The sequence below is a fragment of the Saimiri boliviensis genome, chromosome X (assembly GCF_048565385.1).
Source record: "Saimiri boliviensis isolate mSaiBol1 chromosome X, mSaiBol1.pri, whole genome shotgun sequence".
Taxonomy (NCBI): Eukaryota; Metazoa; Chordata; class Mammalia; order Primates; family Cebidae; genus Saimiri; species Saimiri boliviensis.
Window position 1 is genome coordinate 126,157,657 of NC_133470.1, and position 13,738 is coordinate 126,171,394.

Here is a 13,738-nt window from a genome sequence, read left to right on the forward strand (position 1 = left end):
CCCTACTAAGCAAATTAGATATGTAAGAAATGTATCTATAGTACCTAGTGCAACAGCACTTGTAATCTAAATGCATATATAAATATCACAAATGTTTTTGTGCCTTTTTTCAAAGCATGCTTTCTTGTATTTTATGACATAAATTTACTTTGATGGGCCGTGAATATGGCTTCCACATTTTTATCTATACTTAGATGTGGCTGTCTTTCTTAGTCACCTCTCTCCCTCTTTTCAACATGTTTATATTATATTCTGTATAAACTTAGTCACTGCACTTAGGAAGAACAAAGGGAAATCCGCTTTTAGCCAGAAGTTTCTATTTTCTCTCTTCCTTTTCTTTGAAGCAAACTGGAAAGTTGAGCTATCTGCATTTTCCCTCCCCTCCATGCCCCAGTGCCTAGCACAGTCAGGGAAGCAGCTGTATAATGGTTAAGAGTAAGACATCCAAAGTCATACTTTGCTTTGGTTTGAACCTTGATTCTGCTACTTACCAGCTGTGTAAACCAGTTAACTTAACCCAGGCGTCCCCAGAGTTTTTACACAGGGGGCCAGTTCACTGTCCCTCAGACCGTTGGAGGGCCGCCACATACTGTGTGCTCCTCTCACTGACCACCAATGAAAGAGGTGCCCCTTCCTGAAGTGCGGCGGGAGGGGGGGAGCGGATAAATGGCCTCAGGGGGCCGCATGCGGGCCCGCGGGCTGTAGTTTGGGGACGCCTGACTTAACCCCTCTGAGCTTCAGTTTCTTCATCCATAAATATGGAGAATAATAGTACCTACTTCACTGAGTTGTGAGCATTCAAAAGACAATACATGTAAAGTGCTTAGACAATGGTGACTGGTGTGCAGTGAACCTATGACAAATGTTAGCTGTTATATACCTAATCCTCTTAAATGTCCACACCCTTGCTCCTGCCTCTGACAGTCTTTATGCCCTGTGGCTTTATGCTTGGGAAGTTGTATGGACATTTCAACAATGATTTCACTTTGAGAGGCATTTCCCAATTTAATATTTGAATTTGAGTGGATTTGGCAACCTGGGGATTTCTGTTGTCATGAATGCAGAATTAGAAGAGATCCCCTCCAATCCCATCATTTGAAGTACCAATGAAAAAAGTTAAGATCCAGAAAAATAAAGTGACTTACCTGAGTTAGAAGAGTCTGAATACAAAAGGTCTCCTAATCGCTAGCTCCAGGCTCTCTTTACTGTTCACAATTCTCCAATCAAAATAATGAAGCCAGGCTCAGGAGGAGCTGGACAATGCCTAACTTCCTCTCCTGCCTTTTCATCAGCCTCTTCCTGTTCCTTCCTCCACCCTAAGCCAGGGCCTCTGAAGAGGATGTCTCCTCAGAAAGATACAAATCTCAGAACTGTCTCTTTCCAAGCTCTGGCTTTATCTGGGTGCTGGGTTGTTAGCAGCTTCAAGTTAAAAGGTCTTTCTTTCCCAATCTATAAGAATGTAATGGTAAGGAAGAAAATTCAAGCCTTCTTTCCACCTAGCTGCAGTGGCTAAAAGTTCCATACAAAATCAGAATAAACGGAGACAGTGCTATAGTCAGCAAAAGATCTAAAACATCAGAAACACTTCTTAGGTCTGATATTGTTTCTGAGCTCTATGGGTTGTCTAGAAGCCCCTAGGTGTTTTTATCTAGTCAGACAAGCATATGAGAATACTAACTATGTAGCCCAGTCAGAAAAGGTTAGAGACTGACTGGTTAGTGATACCAGGAGCAGGTCAGTGTTTTTTGAAACCCAAGGTTTCTAGAACTTGGGGATTCTATTTATGGAAATGAATAAAAATATATTACTTGTACAAATTGTGCAAACACATACAACCACGTAAACATACTACTGGGGCCTTGGAAGGGGCCTGTCCAAGCAAAAGTCCTGAGGCTTAAGCTCCGTTGACTACAGGGTAAATCTACCTCACAGTAGCATTGACACTGAGCAAGGCAATGCTCTGCCAACCCAAGGAGAGAAAGTACAAACCCTGAACCTCAGACGCCCACTTCATCTGGGTTCTTACAGACAAATGCTACCAAATCTTACCTGTTTTAAGGAGATGCTGCTTCCCTAAGATCCATACCAGCTCATCTGTATTTGGATATTCTTCTAGGTACTCAGTGAAAATAGTAATCTGGTTTTCATACTTAGATAAAACTGAAAGAAAAGGAAAGAAACTTAAGCAAAATTTAATAGAAGGGGCTCTGGGGTTGACTATGACCTTCATCCTGAAGGTGAAAGGTCAGCAGCTTGAATCTAATGGAAGCAATTCCTTTTCCTTAAGCAACAAAGACACTCACAAGACCTCAAAATCCTTTAGCTGAAGGATTTCCTCTTGACCATCTCTTTTGACCTTCCCTTTCCCCAGGTAACACCATCTCTAAAAAATCATTCGGCCACAGTTACTTCAAAACAGTTTATACCATGAGGTCTTCTTTGTAAATAGCCAATTATCGAGCTTCCCCTAGTCTGAGTGTATTGAGGGGCTATAATAGCTGCATTCCTAACTCCTGCCCATGCCACAGGGAATATTATGAGGTTTGTATTGGGAGGATTCTAGTGGCCAGTGGCTTGGAAGGTACTGTGACAAGCCTGAATGTTTGTACAACTGTGAATATGGTAATATTTTAGCTGGAAGACCAGATGTTTTCATAGTATTTTTATTTGCCATTATATTCACATATGGCTTCTGCAAAGAAAGCTCTTGAAGTTGATGGTAAATATAACTTGTTCTTGGTATTCAAAGATGACTATTAAGATATAATAAGAAATACATATTTTAGTTTCTATCCCTGTTTTCTGGCACAGAGCTCCTCAAAACCTTGTTATGGTGATACGGATGCTATACGCATCTTTTGTTCTGAAATTTGGCCTTTCTCCCTGGTTCCAGACACAGAGCTTCTAATGAATTTCCTGGGTGATAAGAGCATCTTCTGTTCTAATGAGGTATCTCTTGATGGGTTTCTGGATGGAGGATTATTACCAGAAAGACCAAGCCAAGATTAGAATGCTTGGAATTTTGAGTCCCAACCCCCATCTTTTAGGAAGAGTGGAGACTGAATCAAAAATTGATCATTCCTACATGATGAATCCTTCATAAAAATCCCCGGACTGTGAGATTTGGAGAACTTCTGGGTTGCTGAGTATATGGAGGTGTCTGGAGGGTGGTGTGCCTGAAGAGGGCATGGTTGCTCTCTGCCCCTTCCCACATGCCTTGCCCTACGCATCTCTTCCATCTGGCTGTCCATCTATACGCTTTGTGATTTTTTTTTTTATAATAAATGGGTAATCATAACGAAGTGTTTCCCTGAGTTCTGAGTCATCCTAGCAAATTATGGAACATGAGAAGGGGGTCATGGGAACCCCAATTTATAGCTTGTCAATCAGAAGCACATATAGCTGAAACTTATGACTGGTATCTGAAGTGGGAGCAGCGTTGTAAGACTGAGCTGTCAGCCTATAGAATCTTACTCTAACTCCAGATAGGTATTGTCAGAATTGAATTAAATTATAGGACACACTATTGGTGTCTGCTGGAGAATTGCATGGAATGTGGTATCAGAAGAATTGAGTGGTGAGTGTCAGAGTAGAAAACTGTTTTTTCCTATCTCATACAACTGTGGTTATCTCTGAACATAAAGTATCCCCCAAAATATAACTAAACCTCATTTGTTCACAAGCCATACTTTTCAAAGTTATGACCACGCAATATGGGAGGAGTTAAAATTCAAATTCACTTTTGTACCACCTGTGGGGAAAAGGTCTGCTAAAACACTCAAGATTGACTTATGAAGGGGTCCTATTTCCAAAGTTCTTCATAACTAACATTCTGAGAGAGGCCAGGCGTGGTGGCTCATGCCTGTAATCTTAACACTTTGAAAGGCCGAAGTGGGAGGATTGCTTGAGGTCAGCAGTTCAATACCACCCTGGCCAACACAGTGAGACCCCGTTTCTTTAAAAAAATAAATAAAAAATAATAATTTTCTGAGAGAAATTATATTTTAAACCATACATATATTTCTAAGCCAGCTCACAAAACCTATTTTAATCTGTAACTAGAAAATTTAAATTAATAGTCTATTTCATCATTTATGGTGCTATTTCTATGAGAAAATATATTTCAAGTTCAAAGCTAATGTACCCAAACACACACCTCTCAGCTCGTGGGGGCTCCTCAGCCCCTACGGGGAGGGGAGCCCAGAGAAAGTAGGGGCCCATTTGTGTAACTACAAGTAGCTGCAGAGATTCTCTAAAAGAAATCCCTAAGAGCCCTATGGGTAGAGTTTCTTGTACAAATGGCATTGTGGGATATGTCTAACTCATTTAAAAGGATACATTATTTTATCTTGCTTTGTTTTTGTTTTCTAAGGCATGGGCATGTTGTTTTCATACAAATAAATGTTCCTAAATATAAATGAGTCTGTTCTGATCATATAAATATTTTGTTGGAAGTTGAAATTATAGTTTGTGCAAGCCCTTTTAGAAACACAGCTAACCAGGCATATTACATTTCATAAAATATCTTACAGAATTCCAGTCATTCAGGGTTAGTCTTTCTCCTCAACATATTTTAATTATTAAGATGATAGTCTCTGCAGTGTTTCAAGTCAAAAGAAGTTAGAAACAGCCATTTTGTTCCCCAGTGAAAATTCATCACTACCAAATCTGCCAGGGAGCCTGTGCCATCTTAGCCTCTCTACTGCTGGCCTTAGCTACTGGCCCATGCCCAGGAAATACCAGGCTAAAAATGATCATCCAGGTCAGGCCATCCCCAGAAGGTGGTGGACTGAGGCGAGGCAAATCACACTGTGTACCTCCCCACCCTACCCTCTACCCCTCACAGGCAGGAGAAATCCATTTTAAATGAACATCCAGTGTAGCCTAAACAGAGAAAGAAAATCAGAAAATAAGTAACTTGAGTAGAGTGTGGGAAAAGGGCAACCTCTCTGACATTGTCTTGGTGGGGGTGAGGAAGGGCGGCATTGGATGAATGTACAGCATGTATGCATATAAGCCTTAGGTCTTTTTTTAGTACTGGCCAAAGAAAACCATTTCTCTATTGCCAACCCTGTCTCAGTGAGTCACTGGCCAGTTATATGGTCAAATTAGCAAAGCCCTTTAAAGCCTGTGACAACTGCCCTGCTTCATTCGGGATGGCTCTGATCAAAATGGCAGCCAAAGAATTTTGCTCTTGCACTTCACTCCCTCTCAGGCCTAGCTAAGCCAGCAAGAAGGTCATTACAGTCTCTATATTTCTTGATTCTTCTCTTAGAAGATAGACACCCTGAATGCAGTATGTCAGGCTACAGCCATCCCTGAATCAAGGCTACATGTATGGAACAAATGAAAGAGCAGAAAATGAAATTAACAGAAGCAAAAAGCAGTGACATGGGAAGATTATATACACGGGGGTCTAGGGAGGAAAGAGGAACAGGTCTTACACAGGGTGAACTCAGACAGATGAAAAAACAATCTGGGAAGTGGATGAGGTACAGAAGTGAAATATCATTTCCAACATAATTACTTCTGATTAATAGCAATACTTGTGTTTTAAATTTTTCACAAACTACCTTTGTCTTGCCTTTAAAAATAAACAAACCAGATATCAGGCTGATATGAGTTCCCTGCCTTTTCAGCCTGTTTAAAGAGATAGGGACTATATAGGCAGAGCTACAAATTTATAACCTGGTGGACCAAGAATTAGTTTCTACAAGGTCTCAGGGACAACAGGCTTTACCCCGTTCCACTTGACTTTAATAATAATTATTGTACTGAAGTCTCTGCTGGGTTAGCTTAGTGGCCAGCTCATAATTAGACAAAGATTTCCTTAAATTCCTGGAACCAAAAAGCCTCCCAGTCTTGGCCAAGAGGCTCTGTGTACATGTTGGGGCATGTCATCAACACTCAGCCATACAGTTGATAACTGCCTTTGTCCTCACTTTCCGCTTATGCAGAGCTCAGGTGATCAGCTCACTCTAGCTGATGTAGAGTGACAGCATAGGACCTAATGAGGTCTTTCCCAAGCATTTGCACAGCCCTATGCATGCATGTGATCTTGTAGATTCCCAGGAATATGCTCAAGCTTTCCAAAGCTCCAGGAATCTCATTCCCCAGCTTTTTCTTTGAAGCTTTGTGGTTAGCTGGAAATGTTATCCATTGCTTCAGGCAGCTGAGAAGTTCACTGATTGCCTCTAATCATTTTCCAAAAGCAAGACCCTAGGGAAAAGGCTTTCTGTAGCTCTCTTTCAGGCCAAATAAATGCAGTCTTACAAGTGGGGGTCTTCTGAGGGAACTCCAGACAGATCTAATAATGACAATTCTCTAGAAATGAGACTCTAAAGGAGTTCCAATCCTATTCTGTCTCCTCTGGTGGCTGCCAGGCTGCTGGTTTTCCCTGTGATTGCAGGCTATTGATTTTGAAGGCTACTGCAGAGCCAGGGAGAAAGGGATGAGAATATGGTGAATGAAAATATTAATACCAGAAAGCTCACTGTTCTTATCAACATGCAGCCATTTTTTCTTGAATAAATGTTCCCTGGATTGCTGCAAGCCTTTAGTTCATTTCTAGAGTTATGAAAAAGTTGATTCTATTTCTGCCAGTTTTTTCATTGTTATTATGGAGGGAATTTTCAGAGGTTCTTACTCTGCCATTTTTGCTGATGTCTTACTTTAATAATATGGTTTCCGGCAATTGACTACATTTCTAAGGGTTATTTTGGAAAATTGCATGTAAATGAGAAAATCACTTTGAAAAACAAATTTTCTGACAAGGCTTAACAAAAACACTTATACCTCATGACATGAATTTCAGTCAATTTATCCTAGATTCTGTGGTGCTGTGTCCAAGAAAGCAGTACCACAAACTCTCTAAAGTGAAATCAAAAGGCCATAGAATCTCAGGACCAGGAGGGGCCTGAGATATAGTATAACCTCCTTGTAGGTCTTTCAATTCTAACAGCATGCCAGGACACTGCTGTTGCTAAAACAGCCTTCTCAGCAATGCATACATATTTAACATACTGTCAAATCACATCTTCAAAAACTTGGAACAACATCCATGGGGGATAGGTATGGTAACGGCTAAATATTCATTCATATTTCGTTCCTTAAACTTTACAGAGTACCTACTATATGTTAAGTATAGAGGGTAAAACATCAGTGAGATACAGTCTCCATCCTCCAAAAGCCTTTTAATCTAGTGGAGAGGCTAGGTCTGGAAACAACTAACAGAAGTGCAGTAAGTGAAAAGAAAGTGATGTGGAAGACAGGGAAAGAAAAGGAAATAAATACAGTAATTTATTCCAACTAGGGGCGAATAGGCTTTCTACAACCTAGAAAAGGTGGCATCAAAGCTGAGCCTTAATAGAAATAAGATATAAGTGGTAAGGGGGAAGGGAGGAAATTCCTGACTCAGGGAACACCAAAAGGACTTGGCAGGCAGCTGAGTGTAGGGTGGGGCAGGGGAGAGTGAGAGAAAGAGAGTCAAAAATAACTTGCAGTTTTCAAGTATGGGTGATTAAATGGTGGCAGAAAACCATGGGGGTGGGTAGGGAGATGATAAGTTTGGTTTAGCCAGAATCTGTTGGACTCAGTGGATTTGCGGGAAGACGTTTAAAAAACACTGAAGGGAAAGTCAACATGCACAGCGCTTTTGAAGAAAGGCATGGTAGATGGCAGGTTAATTAGCGGGCCTAGGAAAGCAACAAGACAGCTAGAAGATCATGGCTCTGGCCCACCCTGCAACATACCTTCATCCCCTTCCCCCTCGGTTCACTTATTCCCCTGTTCGTCCCCAGCCACTGCTCACCTGTGCACAGTCCCTGTCCCATCTTCATTTGTCTTCCTCCCTATGACCTGCTTTTCTGACAACCAAGAACTTAGAAAACAGAAGATTGGGCAACAATTCTTAGCATTCCAAGTGGATTTTCACAATCAAAACAGCAAGTTTTCTTGAACTTACTCAGCAAATCACATTCTACCAATGTAAGGTTGTCAAATAATGCAAAAGACATGAATGACTTCTCTATAGACTGGCATAAACTCTGACTTCCTAAGACAACAGTGTAATTTTCAAACTTGCATTAGAGAATCTTAACCAAAGAGTTATCATTTAGGTAGAGAGGACTTTATGAGATTCTATTTAACTGACTGGTGTCAGCAGTAGTGGAGCAGAGGAGGCTACACTTGATACATTTTAGGGCAAGTCAGCCAAGTAACCAGTCTAGTTAGCAATGGACAATTGTTAAGTGATAAGACTAAGGTTTTCAAGTAAAAAAAATTGATCAGGCCATAGATAATTTGGCCCCACAAAATATGACATTTCTTAGAGATTTCAGTAAATTCATCCTACTGACATAATGGTAATCCCACTGACAAATGTAATGCAAAATTGGGCTATTTCTGTTTTCTTTGAAGTGATACTTTCGAAAGCTTATTCCCTTTTTAAGTGTATTTTGTTGTTTTCACTTAGTGATAAATTGCTGCCTGCTGTCTGCTGACTGAAATGCATTTGGAAACGTCTATGGGGAAATGAGTTTCCTATACACAAACTGGTCAGGAATGTACCTAACACATAGACAACTGCACCTCAGAACTGCTGCTTCTTTTTGCCTTTGCTAGAATAGCTCTGCTCTTTTTTGATAGATTCCATTTCCAGAAGAATACAGACTAGCTTTGAGAGGCAAGTCTAAATGCCTCTGTGATAACAAGGTGCTGCTCAGAAGATGCCAGCACGTTTACTTTGTAAAGGCTATCATTTTTGTTGATAAGGCATACCGAAAGGGTAGCACACTGGATGTACTGATGAAGAAAAATACTTGATTGGCAATATAATTCAAGACTTGAGGCACCTTTTTCACAAACTGAGGTGAGAATCACCTTAATTCTTCAACAGGTTTTGTTCTTTAGAATCAACCTGCTAGTCAGTTGTTACTGGGTCACTGGAGGAAAGCCTGACTGAATTCCCAAGGAGGACCATGTCACATGACTGCCACTGCCAAGTCATGTAGTGGGTTAAAAGGAAGCTTCCATGGTACTGTATCTTTGATTTTGGACAGTAAACCAAACTGAAAAGCAGCAATACTCAAATACTGAGCTCATGGCTCATTTAGGAATCAAGACACCATGAAAATATTTAGTCAAAATGAATGGTGTGTCAGCTTATTTTTCACTAGTATCTAGCATGCCGACAAGAAGGAGGAAAAGGAAAGGGAAGAGGAGGAAATGCCTTTATCCCTCTTGGAAATAGCTCTAGTCTAGGTACCCCCAAATTTATGTTCTAGTCCTACCCTACCACTTAATATATGACCTTAGAAAATCTACTGCACTTCTCTGGGCCTCAGATTCTCCATCTATAAAATGAGCAATGTGTTTTTCAAACAGCATATCCTAATTTATCAGTCGTTTGTGAAATCTGTATAGGAGGATGCAATCAGCATTTTTAAAAAATGAAATTGAATAGAAAAGATCAGTGTATTGCAGATAATGAGTATTGTTTCATGAAACTTGTTTGTGTGTATAAAAACCAGGCTGCAATGTAAAATGTATTTTTCATTGTGTTGTTATGATAAAAGAAAAAAAGCTAGAAAGCCACAGGTCCAGACCTAAACTGTCCAATACAGTAGCCACTAGTCACATGCAGCTGTTTAAATTAGTTAAAATTAAAGATAAAAATTCAGGTCCTCACTCACACCAACCACATTTCAAGTACTCAACAGCTATGTGTGGTTGGTGGTTACCATATTGGATAGCACAGATACAGAACAGTTTCAGAATCTCAGAAAGTTTTACTGGACAGTTTTATTACAAGGATTTTTCTATGGTTCTGTGGTAGGTGGAGGCCGGTTGGGTTGTTAGGAGGAGCACCCCAAGCCCTAGGAAGAGAAGATGTGTTCACTTGTCTCTCTTAAGAGAGTCTGTATGTGAACCTCTAAATAAATGAACCAATAATTATTTGTTAAGTTTCAAACTTGGTTCTGTGAGGAATACAAAGGAAGAATCCTCATAAACATTCACTGGATATTAAATGAACCAGCGAAGGCATCATAATATCATAATTGAATAGGATGAGTTTGTATTTGATTAAATAATTAAAGATAGGAACCTTATGTAAAAGACAGAACTAATAATAAAGAGTAATGTACAGGCAAGTTTTAATAACTAAGTGCTGTCAAAATGCACAAAAGGACAAAATTGAGCAGCACTGGAGTCATCGGGGAAGATTATAAGGAGGCAGTAGAATTTTGACTGGTCTTTAAATCATTCCTTTAATTTGGATGAGCTGAGACAAGAGGGGAGAATGTTCCAGATGAGGGGAACACAACACATTTATAGGAATTGGAGAGTGGGGTAGATTCTGTGGGCTATTGAGAAATGAGATGAGACAGGTGGCATGGGACTAGATTCTGGAAGGTATAAAGCCAGCCAGTGGAGTCCAACTCTTGGTAAAGCTATTGATCGTTTTCAGAGCACTTTCACATGATTCTGGAGACAGCTCCTTGAGAAGGACAGGGCAGGGACCATTACCTCCATTTTAGAGTTGAGGGAACTGAGTCTCAGAGAGGTGATGTGATTTGCCCAAGATCATACAGCTAGTGAGCAGTATAATCAAGATTCAAAGCCAGTTAATATTACTCTCCATCTAGTATTCTTCCCCCTATACATTGCTGTTATGAAAAAAGCTGGACTCCAGGCACAGGAGACAAGGAGAACAGTGAGAAATTTGTTGTAGCAATCCAGGCATAAAGTGTTGAAGGACCGGCCTAAGGTGGCAAGAAACCAGATGCTCTGGTTATATAACACACTATAAAACAAACTGACAGTGCAGTACCCGCTGTTTATAGGGGACAATAAGAGCAGACAGTCTGAGGTTAGAACATTATAGTTATGTTTAACTGGAAGTGATCTAAACTACTCCCAGAGGAATAAATATTCACAATATAATTCATATACTATGTCCAGACTTTTCCAGACAGCTGAAAGCAATGTTTTAGACATGGTTCCTAAGCAAACAACACTATATATGTCTATGCATTATTATGAAGTACTTCTGTCTTGGTAGTGTTTCTTTCCCCTGTCAATTTTAATTTTCAGTTTTCAGAACTAATTGGTTATATGATTTATTACCTCATCTAGATTGCCAGTGAGAAAAGACAGGTGCAAAAAGGTAAAAGAGCTAAAGGCCTTAGAGTTTTTCCAAAACTATTGGCTTAGCAATTATTTCGTTAATAATGATTTACTAAAATATGGCATTGTCAGACTAATGTTAATGGATCTCTCTGCTGTTGACACAAATGCTAAAAATCTTCCATGGGCTTCCAAGACTGGTCCACCTGACAGGAATCAAATACAAACTCATCAATGTGGCAATTAAAGCCCTCTCTAATAAGGCCAACTTCTTACATTTCCAGTTGTTTCCCACTACTCATTACTCCTTCATAATATCTACTCTTTTCAGTCAAAATAAAACATAATATGGAGGAGATTCTATCTTTGCTCATTCATGTTTTACTTGCCCTTAAATCCCACCCCAAATGCTCCTTTCTTGATGAATCTTTCTTCTTCAGTTTTCCCAACAAGGAGTATTTGCTCCTTCTGAACATCTATAGTCCTTTATTTATACCTCCTTTATGACACTGAGAACTTGGTACTTCAGATTATTGTTATTTGTGGACATGCTATCTCTCTGCTATTGAAGTGAACTACTTAAAGTCTCAGTTGATGTAGCATTCATCTCTCTGTCCCCTACAGTTCTTGTCATAGTGCCATGCAATAAGTCCTCTCCTAAGGTTTAATATTTATTGAATGAATGGGTAGAGCAAAAAAAAAAAAAAAAAAAAAAAAAAAGCAAGCCTAAAAGCTGGTTTATTTGTCCATCCATCCAAATGTCAATTTAACAATCTTTTACTGTGTGCCTACCATGTAACCAGCACTGTGCTAGGCCTTAGGGGTAGCAACATATTTTAGTAATTCTGAGTCTAATGAGAAGAAAGATGCAGTATGTGATGAGTATCTGTACAGGGGGCTAAGGAAGAATAGAAGAGGGTCATCTAAGCCAATCTGAGGCACAAAGGAGGCTATGGAAAGAAAGCTAATGGCAGCACTCAACCTTACAAAATGAGTAGAGTTAAGCAAATTGAAGTACATTCCAGACAGAGAAAGCTTGTACCAAACACAGAAGGCTAAGAGACTGTGGAATTAGTGACGCTGTACGGGGACTGGCAAGAGTTGAGTCTGGAGAGGAAGGTGAAGCCAGGAGATGCTGTCCTTGGCAGCCTTGGTAAGAATTCTGGACTTAAGCCAGGCTTCATGGGGCCCCTAAAGGGTTTCTGATACACCCAAAATCCAGTCTGGGTATCCTGCAATTTGCAGAATAGAAGTGGGGTGCCAACTAGTCACCTAGAAAGCAAATCCTAGCTCTTTGAACATTCATCATAAAATTAAATTCTGTTAAAGAAACAAAGACCAGAAGTGACTCTCTTTGTCAAGGAGGATGTTAAGGTGGTTCTCTATCTCACAGCATGTGAAGTGTTACAACACCAGCGGAGAAGTACAGACTCTTTTCCAGAAAGAGTACTCACTGGACAACTTTCCCAGTTTTCTCCTGGGTTTACAACCACCTCACCCTCTTCCCATGCCACAGGAATTTTCCCCATACCCTTTCAACATCACACTTCATTAGTAAATGTTGCCAGCAGACATGTGATGTTTAAAAATTCTTTACCTTAGAAGTAATGTAAAATTATACTGCCAGAGTTAAGCTTTTGGATTACATAAAATTACACATGTACCTTCACTTTCAAAACAGAAGACATATTCCAAGTTAATCCTAAGGCACATTTCTGTAAAGTGAATCTGATTTTCCAATGTTATTTTATGATCATTTGAGCTACATTGCCCAAGAAAAGACAATTTGACCCCATTCGAAAAAGATACACCTTGCAATTAAATGGCTCCTCATCCCTGATATGCACCGTATGTACCAGACACCAGGAAAATAAATATCTACTCACAAGTGTGAAAGATCCACCCCACTGCGTGAAGCAAAAAAACTCTCTAATGTCTAACAGACAGGGAATCTTGACCTGCTAAACAAAATACAAACCCATTTTCATCTCCAACAGTGGCTCTTCATAAAGTGGTTTTCTTAGAAGATGCTTAGCCATCAGTTTCTTCATTAATAATTTTCTAAGTTAAAATGTTTTTTACTGTACCTACCCTAGTGACTCTACTTCTAGATTTATATTCAAGAAAAGTGAGTGCTTATGTCCGCCAAGAGATATGATCAAAGATGTCCATAGCAATTTTGATTCATGATTTTAAAAAACCTAGAAACAACCCAAATGTCCATCAACAGGGAAATTGATTAAAAACTTTGTGGTGTACCATACTTTGGAATGCTATATAGCAATGGAAAAGAACTGAATCTCACAGATATCATTTTAAACAAAAGAAGCCAGATGCAAAATAGTAGATACAGTATGAGTCAATTTGTATAAAGTTTGAAACCAGGCAAAACGAATCTATGATGACAGTGGTCAGAATAGGTGTTACATTTGGGAGGTGGTATTACCTGGGAGGAGGCAAAAGAGAACCTTCTAAAGGACCAGAAATTTCTATAACTTTGATCAGTGTGGAGTTTACGCATACAAAAAATTTTATTGAACTAAGCATTTAAAATTTGTGCATTTTACTGCCTGTAAGAATACCTTCATTAAAGAAAAAAAATGATAAGTCT

The 13,738-nt window shown here is 39.6% G+C and overlaps 1 protein-coding gene across 4 annotated transcripts in view; it reads right to left on the reverse strand.

Moving 5' to 3' along the window:
• The window catches only part of ATG4A (autophagy related 4A cysteine peptidase), a 67,517-nt gene that overhangs the window by 22,363 nt on the left and 31,416 nt on the right, over positions 1-13,738 (reverse strand). For 3 of the 4 annotated variants that reach the window (XM_074391652.1, XM_003935866.2, XM_010346368.3), the window contains exon 2: positions 2,050-2,160. In XM_074391652.1, the coding sequence (XP_074247753.1) occupies positions 2,050-2,160 (111 nt within the window). Of the gene's footprint in view, positions 1-1,145; positions 1,990-2,049; positions 2,161-13,738 lie in introns of those variants that run through there. The other variant, XM_039463983.2, reaches the window with a different exon arrangement.